Raw genomic sequence first — 24,653 nt, forward strand, 5'->3', positions numbered from 1 at the left:
TCGTAAGGACCCGGAGTATCATGGTGAAAGGCAAACGCGGCACGGGATGTGACTGAACATTAGAAAAGCAGAAGGCTATGTGTGTGTAGACAAGGATTATACTTACGCCGCCTAGTTAAGAATAACCACTCACACGTTCTAAGCAAAACCCTCTATAACAAACATAAATATGCGTTGGTGTCTCTAATCCCTCCTTTATCTCTTTAGCTATATCCTAATTTGTAACCTTTTGAAAATCACGTTTCAACAGGCAAAAGGCTTATATTATTTCAAACTTTTAATCGAATTGGTTTTACACTAAGTTGAAATAGGATAATTCCTTTTTAGATTTTTTTCTTTGATATTACTGAATGGAAAGTTACTTCCATGTGAAAAGTGTTTCAAAGAATTTTGCTTGATTTTAGTATCAATCTGTTGAAAATCTAATGAGATTTATACCAGAGGTTTTAGATATATAAAGGAAATCTTTAAAAGTCTTGAAATAAGATCATTGTGAATTTAATTTAATTTCATTCATAAATTCTATTGTTATATTTTCATAGATATTGACAGAAACATATATTATGTATATATGTATCTGATATTAAATATGAACACTTATTGAAATAAAAATTAATCAATATACCCCTAAGCCCTTGTACTAGTCTATAGTGGGTCTTTGACTTACCAGCGTGCTAAATACCTAAGGACCAATTCAATGATGTTGTCGCAGGTATTTGTCAATTTCTAAAAAGGGCGGCCAACAAAGTATTTGTGTCTCAGACGGTAAGGCATAAACAAAAAAGCAAGCATGGTTTGATAAAGAATGTGGTTTGACACGAACTGATTTTAACAAAAGTTCTTTGTCATAAAACAACTCTAAAGAATTTTGGAAAACTATAAATAAATTTTCGTCAGTGATAAAAAGAAAATTGATGTACCAATAGATTCACTGTACCAGTATTTCAAGACCCTGAATAATGATGGTGATGATGATGATGTATTCAACGATGACAATGATGATGATATATTGAACGACGATATGATAATGATGATGATGATGACGGTGATGATGATGATGATGATGATGACGGTGATGATGATAATAATGATATATATATACGACCAAAAAAAATATATATGTCTGTTTAGGGTTACATTTGTAAAAAAAGGTAGAGTCGGTAGGTCGGCACCCTTTTTAAGTGTCCTTCACTCTAAGATAATGGCCGGAACCGAAGTCTGAGATCGAAATCCCGAATTAATATTTTTTTCGTAGAAAATTAGGGTCGGTCGGTTAACCTAAACAGACATACATTTTTTTGGCATAATATAATGAAGAAACGGCAGATGAAATGAAGTTTAAAAAACGATCGGGCATATATCATCTGAATTACAGCTTTTTATTGAAATCTTCGTCTTGTTATATGTCGACGATACACTTCTGATTGCAGAAACTCCCAAAGGAAAAAAAAGCGTTGGATGTTTTCCAAAATTATTGTGAATTTTGAAACTGAAGATAAATGTCGACAAAACTAAAGTTATGATTTTCTGTAAGTAGAAGTCAATACAAAACATTGAGTTTTATTTGCAAACTGAAATACTTGAAATTGTGGATAATTCTATATATCTTGGTGTAATACTTAAAATTACAATGGAAACTTTTTAAATGCAAAAGTTCGACTTATGGATCAGGCGCAAAATCCCTTTTTGCATTATGTAAAAAATGTAACTAGGCTATTCCAATTGACTTACAATTAAAGATTTTCGATTCGGCCAATTCTCTTGTACAGCTCGAAAGTCTGGGGGTTTGAAAATCTAAAATGCATTTGAAATTCTGTAAAAGGAAATAGAGAGTAATGATCTAGCAGCCCTAATTTTATTCATGGTGTATTGAAAACTTGAACGGTTTCCGTTGGAATTAAATGTCAAACTTCGAACGGCTCGTTTTTTTAATTAGTTGTTAAGTAATGACGTTTAGGTAGCATTTTAATGAGTTAAGCTCTTTGTCTACATGAAAATGGAACTCATTCCTTCAAGTAGATAAGCAAAATTAAAAGTATATTTGATGAAACTGGTTTTTTATCCATACTTGAAAATAAAATTATCATACATAAGTTTGTTTTTCAAACACTATTTGAAACAAAGACTCCAAGACCGGTTCATCCAAAACTGATTTTCTGATGTCCACAACTCATCGAGAGGACAATTCTATTTGATTTTTAAAACTGGATTTTGAAAATATTGTCCGAAAATAACAGATTGCTAATAACCAAACTGTGTAACTTAAAGTTTCCAATTGAAACAGGCAGATGGCAAACTATTCCTAAAGAAGATCGACTTTGTAATATGTGCTTAGAACATGTTGGAAATCAGTTTCATTATTTGTTTATTTGTAATAATTCTATTGTCCAAACTTTGCAAAGGAAGTATGTTCCAAACTACTTCCGAATTAACCCAAATAAAAATAAGATGAAAGGTTTGCTGTCAGTATGTAATAAGTGTGCTCTTAATGGACTCTCACTCTTTCTTAAAAAAACTTTATCCTCTGCTTTAATCGTAATAATTATGCTAATACTATACAATCAAAATATTCTACATTTATCATTTAGTTTTTTTTGCTAATTGAACCATGAATGAAATAAGTATATTTTGTGTTTCATACATGCGTAATGTACAAATGCTAAATGTAATAGCTATATATTAATATTATGTATAGTTAAGGATTATATAGATAGTCCATGTATATGGTGACAAACAATTTTTCCTCAATTTCTAATAGTAATGCTGTTCCTATTATGACTAGTTATATAATGCTATACAATGGTATGCCATATCCGGGGTACAGCAGGGAGACCCAGTCTATGTACATTGTAGGTTCTGTAATAAGTCCAGAGTATGGGCCTAATTTCTAGGTCACTGATTGGTCAGTAGATTCTGGATCACCATTATTATATAGCAGAGCAGCTGTGGCAGCATCAGTATCTTTACCAGTTTATTCGGACAATTATTCTAACATCATCCTACCACAACTAAATATTCCACACGGAATCATCATCTACGATTTGGAACACACATCTGACTATATTTGTGAGATATCAGACTATCGATAAAAGAATCGAAGGGACCGTTCAGTTTCGCGTAATATGCCACGGATTTCTCAAAACCCAGCGAACTGGACTTCGACTCAAATACGAGAAAAACTGTTGGACTTAGGTATAGAAATGTCAAACAATATGAGTAAGAATGTCTTAAAGAGTGTTTACTTGGAAAACATCGGCAGAGATCGTCGTCGATCGACACGTCGATCTGGAACCGAACGCGTGCTGCAGTTCACACTGCCACTAGTATCAATACGCAACCACAGACAATAATGACATCAGCCGTAAACATGGCCGCCCCCAGCCCCATGGAGAGTACGAACACAAACATTCAATCGCTGATTTCCGTAGTGCAAAATATGCAACAGACTATGTTAAGTCTTCAACATACAGTGAAAGACATTGTCGAGAAACAGAATACACCGCCGCCACACAAGATCGAGCCAAATGTCGTACCAGATACGAGCGGATCTATATCTAACACAGGTGCGTATAATATTCTTTGCCTAGAACTAAGTTCGGAGTTCCTTTAGAGGCTCTACCTCACCTCGACATAATTCCTGCCAAACTGAAAAAAAACGAATTTGGGAAGGCCACGACTTTAATCTTGCACACTTATTAATGCCAAAATACGAGAACCGGGAATCCGACGATAGGGATAACAACGCAATCAACACCAACATTAATGACATGGAGGAACCACGTCTATTAAAATATCTAACTATCAGCGAGTTCATAACCGCGTTTGGGAAATTTAAAAGAACTAAATGCCAAAAGCTCCTCTAAGAAGGGTTGAACTAGACAGATACGAGGCCAACATTATCGAGATTTACAACGTATACGGAAACCGATTTTATAATTACCACTGTCAGTTTTCGGCACGGGCAGCAACAGCTCTCAGAGACAATATAGCCAAAGTAGACTGGTCTGTCAGGGACAATGGCCTGTTGGCCATGATAGTTGGGAATACTAAAGTCAACACCTGTCAACTGTGCAATTTGACGTCGCACAACGCCTCCTTTTGTCTCAACAAAGATATAACAGGACTATACAAAACTCAAACAATAAGAATCACAACCAAAACGACAATGACAGGTATGGACGACCAAAAACAAAGATTAATGGCCGTGAAATGTGTAACAATTTCAATGCTGGGAAATGTACCCGTGGAGAAAACTGCTCGTTTTACCACGCGTGTCATTCATGTAAAACTACGACCCACGGTGCTGACATGTGCAAAAATAATTCGATCAGGCAGACCAAAACAGGTAATGGGTCTCAACAATGACAACAAATTACAGAACATAGTGTCAACGTGGATACTCCAGTCAATATCTCTAGGTTACGCCAAGAACTTGCCTCACACCATGATCATGATTTTGTTCAGTACCTATGTGAGGGTTTATCCAACGGTTTCGATACCATGCTTTCGCAGACTGGACTGCCGACAAAGGGAATGTAATAATCTTAGATCGCTTACCACACAACCAGAAAAAGTAGACTTATTCAATCGGAGGTGGAAAAGGGATTTTTTGAAGGACCATACGAACAATTACCGTTTGAAAGCTATAGGGTTGGACCTATCGGTGTGTCATTCGGGAAGTACTCGGGGAGACCCCGCCTTATTGTCGACTTTTCAGCACCACATGATGATGAAGCCAATCCTAGTGTTAACGAACTAATTGATAAGGATTCCTGTTCGTTGTCATACGTTAGCATTGATGACGCAATTAAGAAAATCATGGAACTTGGGAAAGGGACTTCTATGTGTAAGACTGACATATCGGACGCGTTTAAGATCATTACAATACTACCGTCGCAATGGCATATGTTCTGTTTGTGTTAAATGGAAGGACAAGTTTTATTTTTATAATAAATTAGCTTTCGGGCTGCCGCTCTAGTCCAAAGATTTTTGACAACTTGTCACAGGCAGTTTGTTGGATAGCGCAACATAGATACGGTATCAAACACATCTTACATGTTTTGGATGATTTTATCACCTTTGAACATCCGATAAAGTGTGGCGACAGGAACATGGCCATGTTGCACCTCATCTTCCAGCGACTAGGTATTCCTATGACTAATCATAAAACATGTGGTCCTAATACTGTGATGGAATATCTCGGTATTGTATTAGACTCGCACAAGATGGAAGCTAGACTACCTATGGACAAGTTAAACAGGATTGCTGAACTCTTTAAATCATTCCAATTAATGAACCTCGTGTACTAAGAAAAAATTACTTCATCTTCTCGGCCATCTTAATTTCGCCAGTCGTGTGGTACTTCAGGGTAGATCATTTGTCTCACATCTAATTAGATTGTCCACTACAGCTAGGGAATTGCACCACTACGTTAAGCTGAACAACGAATGCAGAGAAGATATCCGCTTATGGCTATATTTTGTAGCTAACTGGATTGATGTCTACATATTTCCATGCTACAGAAATATCTTCAGATGATATGCGGCTCTACAAAGATGCCTCGGGTACTTTAGGTTATGACGGCAATTATCAAGTACTTTGGTTTGTGGAACCATGGTCAATGGACCTTCTCAAATATTTGCGATTGCGACTGTTTCTGTATCAATAAACTATGTTGTAGCAGATCTGTTTATATCCCAATAACTTGAATACAGTACTTAAATGACATTGCAGACTCTTTATCTCGGTTGCAGATAGCACGCTTCAGACGTCTCGCACCCCAAGCCAACTTACTTCCCTGCAGAGTACCCCGCCGACAGTCGTACTGTAGGACTCGAATCAACAATACATGATTTTTGGTCAGCATCTATAGCTCAGTCAACCAGAAGAGCATATCAAACGAGATTCGATAAGTACATACACTTTCTACTGTTCTCTGGATTGATCGTAAGTGTAATTCTACCACAATTACCAGTGTCAGAGGACTATTTAATCCAATTTGTAGCCTACTGCTTCAGTGGCAAATATTTCCTACACTACAACTAAACTGTACATCTGTGGTATCAGGTTCATGTGTCTCGAGCAGAACATTACATATCCATTGTCGTCAGAGATGCCGCGACTGCATGTGATCTTAAACGGTGTAGAAAAGTCTAAAATTAAACGGCCTTCAACTAGATTGCCCATTACCTTTTCAATTTTAGAAAGTATATGTCACTATCTGCGCAACACATCAAAAGATTTGATGCTAGAAACTGTGTGTACCATAGTTTTCTTCGGCTTTCTCTGTTGTGGCGAATTTACTGTATCAAGTAGTATTGATGCATCTGTGCCATATATACCATATACCATATGTTGCAGGTATATGGAACAACGACTTGGTACATGTCCAAATCCTCTTGAACCCTTATTTGTTAATAGTGTTGGACAAGTGTTATCAAGGCAATGTTCATAGAGATGCTCAAACATACCTTAGATTGTATTAGCCTAGACTCGAGTGCATATAACGGTCATTCGTTTCGCACAGGCAAAGCAACATTTGCCTCTTCCGTACATGTGGAAGACCACATGATCAAGACACTTGGTCGTTGGTCTTCAGACGCTAGTCCGCTAAACCTGCCTATATTATTAGGTTTTTTTTAATTTTTTTTTTTTTTGCCTAATATATAGTCAGCTCGCGGTACCTCTTAAAAATGTGAAATCGTAGGCCAGATTTGGCCTACGCTACGTCAGCGGCATATTTCTAATATATCGTCCATGCAATGCCGGGAAAACGTACATGTACATACCTTTATATTGGGATCTTATGTACTCCTTTGCCCCCATGTTACATCCCATTTATGAAATTAAACAACTGTGTACAATGAAATACTTCCGAGACCCTTCTATTTCACACATTTGTAATGGCCGCCGTATACACATTTAGTAGAGCAAACGGCAGCCAATCAACTTCGCTTCCGGTTTTATTTTTAAAAAAAACACGTGTAATTGAAAGATAAACAAAATGCTAGCCAGTTAGAGTTTTTAAAGTAAAATCATGGTCGACATACACGACATGTTGTCAAATATTCAAATTGAACACGACTATTGCTAGTACCGCATAACTTTCGCGATATTCACGTTGCATATACATGTAGCATATACACGGTAGAATTTTGTTTATCTTTCAACTACACGTGGATATTTAAAAATAAAACCGGAAGCGAAGTTGATTGGCTGCCGTTTGCTCTACTAAATGTGTATACGGCGGCCATTACAAATGTGTGAAATAGAAGGGTCTCGGAAGTATTTCATTGTAGGCTATACAGTTGTTTAATTTCATAAATGGGATGTAACATGGGGGCAAAGGAGTACATAAGATCCCAATATAAAGGTATGTGTACGTTTTCCCGGCATTGCATGGACGATATATTAGAAATATGCCGCTGACGTAGCGTAGGCCAAATCTGGCCTACGATTTCACATTTTTAAGAGGTACCGCGAGCTGACTATATATTAGGCAAAAAAAAAAAATTAAAAAAAAGCCTAATAATATAGGCAGGTTTAGCGGACTATTCAGACGCCTACTTACGATACATCAGAATATCTATTGAAACTATCAAAACTGCACAAAGAGCTATGGTCATGATTTAGCTTTTTTAATTACATATATCATATCTCAACATCTTTATCAATAATATTCAATATCATACAAATTTTGGGGAAACTCAGGCTATTCCATATGTCATATTTATAATCCATATGTCATTTCCCTCGTCTTTTGGCTATTTCAAATATTAATTAGTAACCAGAAATTATAATTAATTATTCAATGCCCCAAAATATATATTACAATTATATATAATTATAATTCCGCATGCATGTTCTCTTCAGGCTCTTGTAGCAACAGTTGTTACACCGAGTTGAGGACATTCTTCTTCTGTCCCCCTCCTCTTTCGGCTCTTGAAAGCTACCTACGCTACACCGAGTTGAGGCCGGGGCGACGTTCAATTCAGAATTCATGTGGGCATATCCCTCTTCCGGCTCTTGTAGTACTGCGCGTGCCTATACCAAGTTGGGGAATATAGATTCAAGATTTCTCTTCCGGATCTTGTGGGCCTAGAGCTATATATGCGCGTGGTGTGTCGACTACCCCTATATGGCCTAGCACATTTACATGTCTGCACCGAGTTGAGAGCTATTGAATTTACCCAGCTAGCACGACCCTAATGTTCTTTAGTTTATTCAAATGTTTACTTGTATATATGTACTTTTTGACACATTTATCCAAGTTGTACAACTTAAGGGATATCAGGGTCATTGTTTTCCATTGTTTATGGATATAGCTCCAGTGTTTGCCCTTATGCCAAATATGTGTTGTGTTATGTATAATGTCTTCTGTACATATTTATGATATATTAATAAACATGTTGTAAATAATGTTGCTATTCTCCTAGAAGGTTGTTCTTCATAAATATACATACTTGTCTACTGTGTCATGCCTATACATTTGTATTTGTTATATTCCTCCTGTTACACATTATCATGTGTCTGGATGTAAAATAAAATCGTATTTTAGATTTTACGAGCACAGGTCCAACGGAACTGACCGCCTGTACATATTAAAAATACATATTGGCATGTCAGCAACTCCCAACCCCATCCATCCCCCATCCCTCCCCCCCCCCCCCACCACCAAAAAAAAAACCACACACACAAAACAAGAAACAAACAAGAAAATGATATAAGTAATTTTGAGCGGTCGCAGTATCAATCGTACAAAAATCAAGTTAATAACCAATCCATGCATGTATGGCGTACTGGATGTTTAGAATGATGCAGCTGAAAAGATGTCACAGGTCTGACCAACTTTTCTTTCCCGCTACTAGCTTATACCAGTATGCCATACATGTGTTAAAATTACGATAACGATATAGATTTTTCGTATTATTGACTGATCCAATTGTTTGTTTGAAATGGGGTTTATCATTTATAATTTGATAAATGCAATTACATGTAAATATATACAGCATATGTATCCATCAATTTTGAAAAGAAGTTGGTAAATAAACAACGATGCATTTTAAAGCGCCAAAATGGAGATACAAAATTACATGAATCCTTCATTTTTTATAGATTTACATCTTAATGTTCTAAAGAATAAACCGGAAGCATACATTAAAGCAAGTTAGATAGCGCAAATTATACAATCATTGTCCTGGTGCTAGGGAGACGAGACGATTTGTTTACCCGCGGAAAGTTATATTTTCCGCGGTCTACTTCGGCCTCGGGAAATGTGGTAAGCAAATCGTCATGTCTCCCTACCGCCAGGGCAAGAAATTGTTTGTCACACAAAAAAATCGCGCCAGAATACAAGTCTACCGTAATGGCTAAAATTTAAGTTGTTTGCCAAAACATCATTGGGCTAACGTTACAGTTATTGTTCAGAAGTTAGACCTCACCTACCGTACATCTTTCAACCAAAATGAACTCCCTTAACATGTAATGTCATACAAATATCACATCGAGTGTAACTGTGTTATCTGTGTCTTTTTTTCATAAGAATATTACTAATTTCCTCGGTGAAAGACGGACGGACGCGTCGTCTGCCATCCATTTTGTTTGTTATCGGAATAACTCAGTGAGTTTCGTTACTTGAACAACAACTCTTGCCAATTACGAGGGATGGGGGAATCATGATTTTTGAACATGACATTCAGGGGAATACACAATGTTTTGTCGCCCTAACACGTTACGTTTCTCGACAAATCATGAGTGGGGTACACTAAGAGATAATGTTGCATAGCAACCGTTCCATCATGTCACATATTTCATACACAAGTGAATTTCCGTTTACATATAATTATTCATCGCTGTATGTATACTAGATATGTGTCGGTCACTTTCGAAATAGGCGGGGTCTAGCACAAAGTAGAATAACTCGTCCGGACCGTCTTGAGCCCTGGTAGTGCAACTGCAGTACTTTGGCTGTGATATCGTCATAGTAAACAACACAGAATCTAGCCACTGTTCCAAAAACGTAAGTAATTTGTTGTTCATATAGTTTACAAAATATGATACATACATTAATATCCACATTTATATCCATGCGACGTAAATAACATATTTGCTATTCCTTACACAATCTGTTTGCAAAAATATTTTCGTTCATGCTACAACGTAACAGTACATGCATTAATTGATATTGGTTGGCGACCAATTCTCACCATTGTAAGTGTACTGAACGATTACTTGAGAGAAAAAAGTTTTAATTAAGCATAGTTTTAGTAAAAAAAATAATTGTGTGAACATTAATTTATAAAAAAAAAGAAAATGTAAAGATTCCGTGCATCTAATTAAAAGCCTAATATTATCCGAAAAAATCTTTAACAGACATTCATAAATTCCGTGTCATGAAGACAATTTATAAACTTAATTTTTTTTCGTTCCTAGAATAACAGAGCTACACTTGACTCATGCTAAGACTATTGTGCGTTACAACAACCTGTCGCTCGAGCTGCGCCAGCTGTCGTATAGCCCGTGGTCATTAATTGGTTCATTGTAGTACGTTATGTCAGAGATATAGATAGTATACAATCTAAATATCTGACTATATTTCAATATAGATTTATATGGATATACATATAAAATAGGTTTTTTATTATTATTTTTTTTTTACTAATAAATGATTTTGCGCACTCCGGGTAAATGACGATCTGAGAGAAGAGAATGGATTTGGTGTGTGGTAAAGGGTATTCGTCATTCGCTTCTATTTAAAAATAGAAAAGTGATAATAAATTAACAACATTAGTCTTTTGATACTTAAAGAAAGCATAATTTAATTATATGATTCCAATATGCATTTCACATTTATCTAAATTGAAACGAATTTTTTTCCAGCTTCAACCCGATTCTGATTTTACCATTGCGAATAGCGGGGAAATTATTATTGAGGATTGATGTTTTTAAAGTTATGTGGGACATGGAAAGCATGATTAAAAAAATGAACAGTTGTTGGTTTTTTTCTGAAGATATCTATTAAAACCCAAAAGTTTTAATGAAATGTGTTGTAAAAATCATTAAAAGTCACAACAAACATAAATGATGCCTTATAAACAAAAGGGTTACGATATGATACAGACTTAACACAATATAACACCATATAACACATTATAACACCATATAAAAACCCTGTCGTCCCGTCAGTACGGCATAAGATTCCGATGTTTCGTTTTCAAAATATCATTATTTTTGTTCACCACTTAAAACTTCATGACGTCGTTTCATTCTCTGTTCTTACCAACAATGGAAACGTTTTGTTTAGTAAAACAATCGTATTTCTCAAAACGTACATAAAGGAAAATTATACAAATATTATGAGTTGTAAGAGAAGAAGATTTTCTATAGGTATATTAAATTTGGTTGAAATCCGTCAAACTATGAGATCAGGAAAAAAATTTTAAAAAAAATGTGCTAATACATAGAATATATGCTCCTGTTTCCAATTGATGCTGTTACAACAACCTGTAGCTCTAGCTGCGCCAGCTGTCGGATAGCCCGTGGTCATTAATTGGTTCATTGTAGTACGTTATGTCAGATATATAGATAGTATACAATCAAAATATCTGACTATATTTCAATATAATAACTTTGGCTATACATATAAAATAGGTTTTTATTATTATTTTTATTTACTAACAAGCTAACCGATACTTACATTATATATATAATTGGCTTCTTAGATAAAATATGTGTTTTCGTTTAAAAATCACATACAGTGTATATAACAATAATGACAATAAAAAAGCTAACCTAACATATATATAATATATATAATTCATTTTTTACAAAAAGATAATACGGGCAGCCACATGAAACGTCATGATATATACACGTGCATATCAAAAGGTCTCCAATACTTTAAAATGATATACGTATCAAATTACTAGTAAACGTTTCTGTCATAATTTGCGTGCCCCTGTGTTTTGGCTGAGGTGATCAAGATTGCATTTTACGGCCTCGGAATAGCAGTTGAGACTGCTTGTTTTACACATGTTCATAGAAATTTAACTGTCGAAAACAGATATATCTAGATTTAATATCCCATGAAAAGTTACATTAATATAAGACCACGATCGAGAGCATCGTGACTAGCGATAGGCCAAGGTCGTCTCCTTGCAGGCGGTGTATGGGATTCGCAAATTATTTAGTCTAGATGAAATAAATGATTATTCTAATAACTGGTTTATGTAAATAATGAATGTACTTGCAATATTTCCAACGTTGGACATTTTTATTTTGCTATAATTAATATCGATGCTGCTATCGTTTTTCCGATGAGATGAGATGAGGAGGTTTTGCGGAGTAATCTCTGTTTTCCCTGTCGACACCAAAATAAAACTTGTATTGTAAGATAGTGACCAGGCATTCTGTTTATCCTGTAACTTTTTCATTATACATACAGAAGATGGTATTCAAAACGAAAGCAAATTGTCTGTTATTTACACGATTTCGCTTAAAGCGGAACGCTTCTTTGATGTTCAATAAAAGTTGCATTCACTAAACCGAATGAGTGTGTACTCCTTTTTACTACCGTGGGAAATATGTAAGCGACGTCATTCCGATGATTGTGACGTCACTGTTTGGCGGGACTGACTGCCGTTTCATTCACTCCTGCTAAAAGTGACGTCACTGGAATGTTGGGGATCAAGTCATCAAATTTAGAAATTGAATCAAATGAAAGAACTTGAACATTTATTTACTGATATCGTAATATTTTCCTATTGCAACTATTACAGGAAATTCTTATTATCCGATATCGGGTTTTGTGCCCGACTAATGTCGATATTAGAGCTGAAAATGCATTGTTTCTTGATATTATTCCTCTCCTTTTGTTGATTTTAAATTCGTAAAATGAACTTAACCCGCGAAGGGCGTCAGAACGCTTGTTTTCAACGTGAATAAACACCGTAGTGATAAAGACCTTCCAAGTGAAAATTTGCATCAGGGAAATTGGGACACAAAAAGACGATTTTCTCCAAAAGTAAGTAAGTTACACTACTTTAATTTTGCTGGAACACTTAAAAAATCGTTCTGATTTCAGAACAATTGGAATTATGAAGATATCTCTTACAATGTTTTTATTATTATTATTATATATAATGTAAGTTAACAAACTAACCGATACTTACATTATATATATAATTGGCTTCTTAGGTAAAATATGTGTTTTCGTTTAAATATCACATACAGTGTATATAACAATAATGACAATAAAAAGCTAACCTAATTTTATAACATATATGTATAATTCATTTTTCACAAAAAAAATTCGGGCAGCCACTTGAAACATCATGATATACACGTGCATATCAAAAGGTATCCAATACTTTTAAATGACATACGTTTCAAATTGCTAGTAAACGTTTCTGCTACTATCGTTTGTGCGATGAAATGAGGTGAGGAGGTTTTGCCGAGTCATCTCGGTTTTCAGTGTCGACATCAAGATGAAAATTGTATCGTAAGATAGTGACCGTGTATTCTGTTTATCCTGCAACTTTTTCATTATACATACAGAAGATGGTATTCAAAACGAAAGCAAATTGCCTGTTATTTGCATTCACTATGAGTGTGTAATCCTTTTTACTACCGTGGGAAATATGTAAGCGACGTCATTTCGGTGATTGTGACGTCACTGTTTGGCGGGACTGACTGCCGTTTCATTCACTCCTACTAAAAGTGACGTCACTGGAATGTTCGGGATCAAGTCATCAAATTTAGAAATTGAATCAAACGAAAGAAATTAAACATTTATTTACTGACATCGTAATATTGTCCTATTGCAACTATTACAGGAAATTCTTATTATCCGGTATCGAGTTTTGTGCCCGACTAATATCGATATTAGAGCCGAAAATGCATTGTTTCTTGATATTGTTCCGCTTCTTTTGTTGACTTTATATTCGTAAAATGAACTTAACCCGCGAAGGGCGTCAGAACGTTTGTTTTCAACGGGAATAAACAGCGTAGTGATAAAGACCTTCCAAGTATGGCAAAAGTGAATATTTGCATCAGGGAAATAGGGACACAAAAAGTCGAATTTATCCAAAAGTAAGTAAGTAACACTACATTAATTTTGCTGGAACACTTAAAAAATCGTTCTGATTTCAGAACAATTGGAATTATGAAGATACCTCTTACAGTATTTTTATTATTATTATTATATATAATGTAAGTTAATAATAAATGATTTTGCGCACTCCGGGTATGATTACATAACTAAATGACGATATGAGAGAAGAGAATGGATTTGGTGTGTGGTAAAGGGTATTCGTCATTCGCTTCTATTTAAAAATAGAAAAGTGATAATAAATGAACAACATTAGTCTTTTGATACTTAAAGAAAGCATAATTTAATTATATGATTTTATCCAACACTGTAGTGCAACTAGTACGGCAACGATATTTTGATCCGTTTCCGGTATCGCTTCGATATACGAGTACCGAGCAGGTAGGTTCCAACTTGTGGAGTTTAAATACATTGCGCATGGCGTTGCAGACCGATATGCAGCTCAAGTGTTAATTAGATATCCTACCTTGTATTAAGATCGCGGTTTCACGCAAATTACTCCTATTTATCATACAATTGTGACACTTACATACAGCTTGATGCGAGTTCCTAGCAAAAACTTCAAGTTTTCATCTGAATCTTGCTTATTATCCAAAATATTCACAAAATATGACTGAGAAACAAATTATTAGGTTCATATGTATCAATCTGATATGCGCTTTGCTATATTTGATGAAGAATAAAGAGTGTTTGACACATTGTTTACATCGTTGTGTCAGTCTTTGCGCAACGGTTTTGATCGATGATATCGCGAAAAAGTGTACGGTTTGGAGTTTGAGATTGCAACGGTTTGGTATTATTTATATGATAGCATCTCCATGCGTAATAGAATCCAATCGTAACGTATTAAGCACAGGGATAATTAGTTACAGTTTATATAATTATGGACCCACCAGAGTGCCAATAGACTAATTTTAGACGTTTTAGGGACCCAGATAAAAAAAAAAAAAATCGGTTAACTCACATTCTACAAAGTATGCATATATTGCGAAGGGGTTAAGCGGCCAAAAATCGTATTTCTAGGAAGTCTTAAGAAACAGATTACTACCGTTGGAAAGAGCGATACTTTTTCCGTGTAATATTTTTCCATGTATCACTAGTGTAATTAAGCATTCGTTGTTATATTTTGACATGCATTGGTGCGGATATATGTTAAAACACAGTCACATGATATATATATTTCTTTTATGGTGCGCTAATTCACACCAAGTATTTATACGTATACGTAAGTCCTTGTGCGTGCTATTTGATATGCTTTTGTTTTTTTAATTACAATAGCCGATGTATGCAAAAATATGACATGAACAAGGTTATTGTATATAAAGCGCATTACGGGATAAACTAGTACATGTATACCCATTTCTAGTCTACTCCAAAATTAAGATAGCATTACTTTACTTGAAGCTTTCCTAAATCGTCTAACTGCGTACACGTCAAATATTATGTCTAATGAATTTAATTCTAATAATATTACACAAATTGGTCTATTTTCATGACATTATCTGAAAGAAAGAAATCCAAACCGTACACTCACTTTTGTTTTTAACTTGTGTCTCAACCGTACAGTACTGAAATTCAAAACCGTTGCGACACTAGTCTGATATCGAACACTAATGATTAAATTTCATAAGTATTTTTAACATTATTGTAAACAAATTATATACCAATGGAAACGGGAAAGTCTAAATATTTCCAATATTAAATCACAGTAAAACTATACCTCAATATAAGTCGACAAATCGAAGCTGAACGAAAAATCTAGCTGTGTTTTCTGTCAAGTGTTATATTCAAATGCATTTTTTGGAATATAAGAAAACAGATAATAATACATTTTTTTGGTTTGGTTGAAACTTATCATGCTCTTCAGCAATCACTACATACCATGAATCATGGTATCATCCGTAACGCCAGCAAATTAGTGATACAAAGCACAGTACCGTGGTCTTCATGTCGCCGAAGCGATACCGGAAACGGATCAAAACATCGTTGCCGTACTAGTTGCACTACAGTGAATATGTATTTTACATTTATCTAAATTGAAACGAAATTTTTCCAGCTTCAACCCGATTCTGATTTTACCATTGCGAATAGCGGGGAAATTATTATTGAGGATTGATGTTTTTAAAGTTATGTGGGACATGGAAAGGATGATTGAAAAAAAATGAACAGTTGTTGGTTTTTTTCTGAAGATATCTATTAAAACCCAAAAGTTTTAATGAAACGTGTTATAAAAATCATTAAAAGTCACAACAAACATAGATGATGCCTTATAAACAAAAGGGTTACGATATAATACAGACATAACACAATATAACACCATATAACACATTATAACACCATATAAAAACACTGTCGTCCCGTCAGTACGGCATAATTTTCCGATGTTTTGTTTTCAAAATATCAGAACTTCATGACGTCGTTTCATTCTCTGTTCTTACCAAAATCACAATGGAAACGTTTTGTTTGGTAAAAAATCGTCTTTTTCAAAACGAACATAAATGAAAATTATGCAAATATTATGAGCTGAAAGAGTAGACGATTTTCTATAAGTATATCAAATTTGGTTGAAATCCGTCAATCGATGAGATCAGGAAAAAATCAAAGAAAAATAAGCTAATACATAGAATGTATAGGGTAAAATGACAATTCCGAATAATTTTGTCCATTGACTGTATCTCTGATAGATCAGTTTGTATACCAATTCTTGGTCCTTTGGTTTCTGTATCCCCCTTATTATACAATGGATACCGCCATAATTTCATCAACATTGAGGATTTATGCAAGTTATCCATAAAGCTCTACTGAAGTTAAGGAAATTCTTTAAGATTTCCCTTTTAACTTCTGTAATGCTTTTCTATGAAGAATTCCTTACAGCTGAAGAATGTTGACGAAAACGGGAACAAATATTATGACTTAATACCAATGTCGCATTTTAATTTATCATATAGAATTATTTTTATTTGTCGTTGTAACTTGCACATGCATTGTAAGTATTGTTCTCTAAATTTTGTGCTTTCGATATGTTGATTTGAATTTAACGGTGCGTATGAATTTTAAATTGCTAACGTGGCATTATGGAACATATGTTACATCCGATTAGAATACGCTCATAGATTTGATTAATTATATCTTGTCATTTATGATTAACAACGGTAAATTAAAATGCTTATAAAACTGAACGCGGAACAAATAAAAAAATACAAACCCAACACTGATAAACAAGTAGACTATAGTTGGACAGCAAGACGGAAAGGTACAGTACATATGCATGTTTGTTTTAAACTACAGAGACGTAACGCTTCCAAACAATCAATTTCTTATTTGTTTTCATACTGAATCTTACTTTCTAATTGGCAAATTCTATTTCTTCGTACTGCTTTTTATATGGGCACAACATTTGCAATTATTTGTGCGAGTTACATTTTTCACGCTACGATTTCTTTTATATGTTTTTTATGATATTATATTGCAACATATTGAGAACGAATTAGATTTAACAAAAATTTTAATGAGTTAGTTATTATAATATTATAAATATACTGAAAGTTCTGAAAATCTTTTAATCATTTCGATAGTGTTTGAAAGGAAATTTGAAATGCACAATTATATATAGGTAACGGAATAATTCCATACTCTTGCCTTAGCAATCGACACCACATTAAGACTTTGTCTAATCCTTTACAGGTACACTTGGTAAAATGGGTGAAGTCATGAAGAAGTCAGCAGTCTTTGCTGCGTTTGCAGTACTGTCGGTACTCGTTAATGTTATCCACGGCTGCTACTGTCCACCATCGGATTTTCGAACTCATTTCTGTGGATCACCATTTGGTAAGTTCCGTAATTTCTAACGAAAAGCTATAGGTTGAATGTACTATTTAAAACAACAATAGAGACATGTAGTTAATATAATCCACAGTTATTAATAGGTAGTGTTATCATTGTTGTCTGTAATTAATTTAGTTGTGAAATTCTGTCAAAATGTTGCAATATAGGCTCAGGTATGGGGTAACCGTAATTATGTAATCGTAATCAATTTTGATTCATTACATTTCTCAAGTAATCGTAATCGATTAAAGTGAATTTACTGTGTAATTGTAGCATATACATATAGTTAATTTTACATAGTGCATAATCTTCTTTTATTTATCAAAGGAATATTTTTTCTTTTGAATTTCGACAGTTATAAAACATCTGGCATGTTGGGTCACCTTGGGATATTTTTTTATTTACTTTGTTTCTGTTTCCCTAGCAATAAAAGGGTTTCTACAGTCTGAAGAGGCAATCTCGTCATCCTATGGAAGAATTTATACTCGTTACACCGTTAATGTTGAAAAGGTGTACAGGGTAAGGTCATGCATACAGATGTTCATACTCGCGAATTCAGAAGAGATGTTAACGTGTTTGTTAGCACCAAAAGTAAAACTTTCAGGATTACGATACTTACAATGCATACAAAAATTGAATACGAGTTCAATTTTGGCAGTATTGCTAAAAAATCATTATGTTTACTTCTACAGTTCAATACAAAAAAGTATACACGGTGAAACCAAGAAACCAAGTTGTGGTCTACCATATTTAATATTTTTACAGTCATTTTATGAATTATATAATGACTTCTATCTACCGGTTTTCATCTAAGCATAAAAACATACAGTGTGTAAATTCTGTGTTGTAACTAGCGTTTATAAGGCATCGTTCATCGCTAGTTTACAAGTTGTTTCACGAGTTAAATGAAAAATGTTAATAAAATTCATGGCCAAAAAAAAATTGTATAGGATATATTTGTATATGGATGTATGGCATTATAACAACAACAGTAGAAATGAAAAAAATATCAATCACAAGTTATTAACAAAACAATGTCCCTGGCTGTTAATACGGCGTTAATCTAACCAACACATGATTGTGATTGTCTATGTTATCTCGCCCAAGAGTCTCTTAGTAAAACTGCCGTTGCCATCGCGTTCATTTTATCATTGTAGAAGCCTGCTGATGAGACAATAGGTGACACTCTTGTCATTTCGGTGCCGTATCAATCATCAATGTGTGGAATGCTCCTCACCACAGGCCAGGACTACTTCATTACAGGTCAGTCGGCAATAGCAACTCCTCGGATGTAACTGTCGTACATTGACCTGTTGACACAAGAGCATCCACTTTGAAACTAAGGGACTCTTTTCATAATAACAGATTGTCTTAAAATGTCCTAAAATACGACTATAGAAATTCAACATTTCTTTTTTCATTGTCTTATACACAGTTAGGGCGTTATTAGGTTTTCCGGCAAAGAAAATGTTTGATTTTTTAACATAGTCTACACCTATCATATCTGAGATTATGTTTTACATGCGAAGAGTTCCGATTGGGTCAGTTGAATATCTTCGTATGTCTGCATGTGAAATTTCACTACATACCTATTCGCGTTCTTGTGTACAGTAAATCAATTTCTTTCATCATTTTCGTTATTTAAACTTCATGATTTCCAATTCAACGCAAGTTCGTAAGGATTAACATGTGCGGTTTTGAAAATTGACTGGAAATTCTTTCAACATGGATGGTGTAGATATTACTTCGCGGAGATAAACTTTCCCGAATTTACTCTATCTATAAAAAAAGTCCGCGAAAAGAAAACGCAGTTGAAAGATAGTTTGTTTTCAGTAATCGAAACCCAATGTATAGTGGGTTCAAATGTTTCCAATGCTTGCTCCCTCACTCAAAAAAATTCTTTTGAATAAAAAAAATTCGTTGAATCATAATTAATATGTTCAACCATCTTCATATCACTTCACAGAAGAAAAAGATACGCTTTTGGATAAAATAGTTTCTTTGTCAATATCAAACATGAACTTAAAAGAATTATATATTCATTTACAACTAAACATGAAATGTACAATTGAAGATTCCTTTTCTCTCTTGAGTAAATAAAAAAGTTTCCTATTCCAAACATCGCAAAAGTTACAATCTTAGTTTTAATGAGTCTCAATCATCACGACAACAAAGCATTTCTAAAATATTACAATGTTATTCACCATATATTATTAAACTTGTATATAAATCCCACTTTGCTCTGCCAATATATAAATTTCAGCCATTCAGAAATCTCCATTTCATTTTGTGCTATGGGCAGTTCCAATGGGGGGTTTTAACATTAGCTCGACCGCCACCTTTTCGAGACCTCACCAATATCCGGCCAAATCACGAACATACCCCATCCTCATCCACCCAAGCATCCGACTGTACTGCTAACCAATGTATATCCAGTGATTATCTTTATTTTTAGGGTGGTTTTACCCTGGTGATAATGAAAAATACCACGTGAACGGATGTGAGTTGACCACATATTATTCTAGTTTGACTGAGGCACAAAAGGCTGGTATTGACGGTGGCTATGGGTGTAATAGTAAGTACTATGTGTTAATCCTGAAAACTGAAAACTGATTGATTTTCAAAACTTTTTAAGTTTGGTTTTTATGTCGAACTGTTTTTGTATATTATTGTTTTATTGTAAATAAGGTTAAGCTTTACGGACCAAATAGTGATTTATTGTTGAAAAGTAGATATGATATATTCGGATTTTCGGTATCTATATATCACTAATCACCACAGTGCATAAAACATTTGTGGAAATACAGATAATGAAACCGGAATCAACTTAATCAAAATATTAAACAATTAACAAATTTGTAAAATCGTTTAAGTATTTGATTTATTCGTGTCTTTACAGCGCAAGTGGCGTAAAGAAAAAGTGAGGGAATTCCATCTGATACAAAACGGTCTAAAATCAAAGGGCAAAGAATAACATGAAATAAATATTAATGAACCGTTCATTTATCTCACTTTGTTGTTATGAGTACTTGACCTGTAGAGATTGAATGTTACAAAGTAATCTATCACATGTTGGTTATCAAAGACCCTATTAAAACTAGTGATTTTTTGTACGCCAACTAGTATATATCACTTCTTAAGCGTACTTGAACATAACGTAATTGATATAAAGTGTCTATGCATCCATCTTAACCTTAAATATTACAGTTGACTCGTAGATTGTTATGTTGTAAAATTTGGCAAAATATGCAAAACATTGTACATTTCATTTCGAAATGGGCATGGTCATGCAGAATAACTCGCCAGGGCCGTCTTGAGCCCTGGTAGTGTTTCAAGATAACAACAGTACTTGGACTGTGATATTGTCATAGTAAAGTGTACAGAAGCAAGTCACTGTTCCAAGTACTTTGCTGTAAATATAGTTTAGCCAATATGACGCATAGATTTATTTCCATGCGACGTACATGTAAATAACATATTTATTATTCTTTACACAATACTTTGCGAAAATGTGTTTGCTCATACTACAACAGCACATGTGTTATTTGATATTGGTTGGCGACCAATTCTCACCATTGAAAGTGTCCTGAACAACTACATGCGAAGAAAAGTCAGTTGCTGATAGACGACATTACTAAACAGAATTTTACAAAAAAAACATGTGAGAAAATGTATGTGCAGTCATACTAATTGGTCCTCAGTCTGTTAAGGGTCAATGCATCGAAAATCCTAATATTGTTCTAAGAATTCTTTTAAAAGACATTGATCAATTACTTGACACGAAGAAAATATATAAACTAAACATTTCTGCATTCAAAGAATAATAAACTACATTTATTGCTTTGACATGCGTAGACTAGTACACATGCTCCTGTTTCCAATTGATGCTGTTACAACTATCTGTCGCCCAAATGTGTATGGTACTAGGGAAACAAGTCGTTTCGGTATATTGTACGATCGTTTCGCGGCGTTCGGTGCTTTTATGTAGTTTCGCTAGTGTTACTTTACGAATAAATAATAATTATTTTTAACATAGATTTAGATATATAGATGTATTACATACAATTTAAAACCCTCAATTAAAACAAAACTTATACTCAAATGATACAACTTAAATTTATTCATCTCTCTTGATAAAACTATTTTAAATTGAAATAAAAATGATTAAAGAGGCAAACAGTTACATTTCATTTTCAAATAAAATATGTATAGTCTAAAAAGAATACCAGCAACACAAAGGCTACAATTCAGCATTGTGGTAAAGTATAAGAAATATTTACTAAATTCCATTAGAACAGCGATAATATTCAGAATGAGTATTTCAGTAGGTACTATCTTATACTGTTACCATTGATTGCATACAATTGAGACATTACCTTAAAAAAGTCATAATTGTAATTTCAGTTATACTATAAAAGTTGCTTTATGTCGCTCACTGCTCAATATAGATTCAGAGACCCAAGATTTGTAGTGGTTTTGCGTTTTCACAGTCTGGAGAAATTCATTTAAACGTAACGTACTAAATATTATAGAACATTTCTTACATAACGTAAGTAATTTGTTACATATTTCTTTCATTAATAAGATTTATTATATGCCCTTACAAGAGGATAGCATGTAGGTATTTTCTATTCTTTATATACAAATGTAACACGTTTCCAATTCTCAAATTTACGTTAAAAAAATTTCGATTAATAAATAAAATTGCTTCATATTTTCCAAGTAGGAAAACAAACTTTTAACAGTTACATGTTTTCAATAAGGACTAAGGAAACACGAGCAAAATGCGTACTTTAATAATTAGATAAAATTAGTAGCTATGTAATTAATCTTGCATACAACGTATATTAAACTTTAATGACACTAATCTGTGAAACGTAAATAATAAAAAGGTTTACTTAACATGTCTCCTGCATTTATAGTTCTAGCTGTTAAAACTGGTGTACGAAATATGCTGACTATAGTAGACTTAATTTTACGCTCACATTGTGGCGCTATCAAATGTTTCCATCGAATAGCATGGGTCAATAATTATGTACTTTAATCTATTCCGTCTTTGCATATTACAGAGTAAGCTCCCTTGCGGATAGCTATCGATTGTTACGTCATTACTTTGTGAGCACAATTCATGTCGTTTTCTCCAAAAAGTATGACGTTACACTCGCAAGAACATGACGTCACAATCAATACATATCCTCTGTAATATGTAAATATATAATAAGCAAATCATAAAGGGATATAGCTTTAACCTTCTATATGATTCAACCATATTTTTTTATATATCGCGAATCAAACTTTCGCGATCATGGCGATGTTCCTCGAAATCGGGAAAATGTCATCACAGCCGGCTATACTGTATTTTAAAAACATTACATTTGTACTTTTTTATATTTAACTTATTACATATATCAAAATTAAAAATGATTAAAGTGTATTTATATGTTTTTAATAATGCATTATAACATGTTATAAAGAGGATTTCATACCACACAAGAGTATATTATTTCTGTTGTAACAAAAGACACGATAATTAGGGAGAGTTTAAACCACGTGATGTATAAAAGATATCGCTAATATCAGCAGGTGGAATGATAAATTCATGGAGTTAAATAACAACAACCTATTGTTAATATGTAAAATTGTCATATAAAATTAATTGACTGATCGCTAGGCGGTATGTAGCCACACCTTGTGCTCGCTCACGCACGTGAACCTATTGAATCTGTCAAGGCATAAATACTTTTAAATGCAAAGTCACGTATTGTTTGTCTGACAGCTGGCAAATTGTCAGTTAACAACACTATCTTTTAATATGTAATTATACGTACATTGTAACCTATGGTTATACGATATTGTATTTTTGAAATAGTTTCTCTGTATTTTTTTTTATTGAATAATTTCTAGCTACAAATCACTCCAAGTTCCTACAACTACAAAACTATTAGTTTTGTAATATATCAGTGCCAAGAAGCATGGATTGATAATGCGACACTTTGAAACATACGTTAGATAGGCTTTCATGCATAGGCGTGGTACTATCTCGTAATAGACTTTATTTGTAAAACAAAAACTCCGACTCCTATCTAATCAGCGAGAATAAAAATAACCAATCTAATTACGTTTTTTTACGAATGCCTTTACAGATTAGGAGATCGAATCCATCCGATTCCAACCAATACACACGACGTCCGGCAAAATACTAGAGTTCAAGTCTAAAATGAAATAAAACTTTAAGCCTTTTTATTATCTTAGTTATTCGTTATCTCTTAACGACAATTTCATTTGTTTAAAATAGGTTGATGCGTGCAAGATGACACTTTAGTTAATTATCTCTATTTGGAACACAAATTTCTATATAGACTATATCGTCATTCATACTTCATGAATGTACATATTTTGTCATATTTACACGCTTATATCAATTATATATTAATTATTTACCGTTATTAAGAACAATAGGTTGTTGTACTCCTTGATATAATGACCAAGGATACGGATATATCCCTTTATTTGGATGTATCACCACCAAAAGTACTATAAAAAGTTTAAGTAACAAAACGTAGATTTCGAAGATTTATTTGCTGATAGTGAAGAGGCATGTGAAGAGCATGTCAAAACTGTCCTGGTTACTCTAATCTAAGTTTCATTCTATTCATAATTTTTCAAACTAATTCAAATAAAGATATTTTGTAAATTATACCTCATTCTATTAGAATACAAA

The 24,653-nt window shown here is 33.9% G+C and overlaps 1 protein-coding gene across 3 annotated transcripts; it reads left to right on the plus strand.

Moving 5' to 3' along the window:
- The first annotated feature begins 9,867 nt into the window (after window positions 1-9,867).
- On the plus strand, window positions 9,868-24,175 carry LOC138304646 (metalloproteinase inhibitor 4-like). Of its 3 annotated transcripts, none has more exons than XM_069244828.1 (6): window positions 9,868-10,018; window positions 17,792-17,935; window positions 18,357-18,451; window positions 19,090-19,195; window positions 20,388-20,507; window positions 20,832-20,932. In XM_069244828.1, the coding sequence occupies exons 2-6, from the start codon at window positions 17,806-17,808 to the stop codon at window positions 20,843-20,845; spliced, it is 465 nt and encodes a 154-aa protein (XP_069100929.1). In that variant the 5' UTR covers window positions 9,868-10,018; window positions 17,792-17,805; the 3' UTR covers window positions 20,846-20,932. The 3 variants fall into 3 exon arrangements, with proteins under 3 accessions (XP_069100929.1, XP_069100928.1, XP_069100927.1); XM_069244827.1 differs by lacking the exons at window positions 9,868-10,018; window positions 20,832-20,932 and adding exons at window positions 17,174-17,360; window positions 24,076-24,175; XM_069244826.1 differs by lacking the exon at window positions 9,868-10,018 and adding an exon at window positions 17,190-17,360.
- The last annotated feature ends 478 nt before the right edge of the window (window positions 24,176-24,653 follow it).

Source organism: Argopecten irradians, chromosome 12 (assembly GCF_041381155.1).
Source record: "Argopecten irradians isolate NY chromosome 12, Ai_NY, whole genome shotgun sequence".
Lineage (NCBI taxonomy): Eukaryota > Metazoa > Mollusca > Bivalvia > Pectinida > Pectinidae > Argopecten > Argopecten irradians.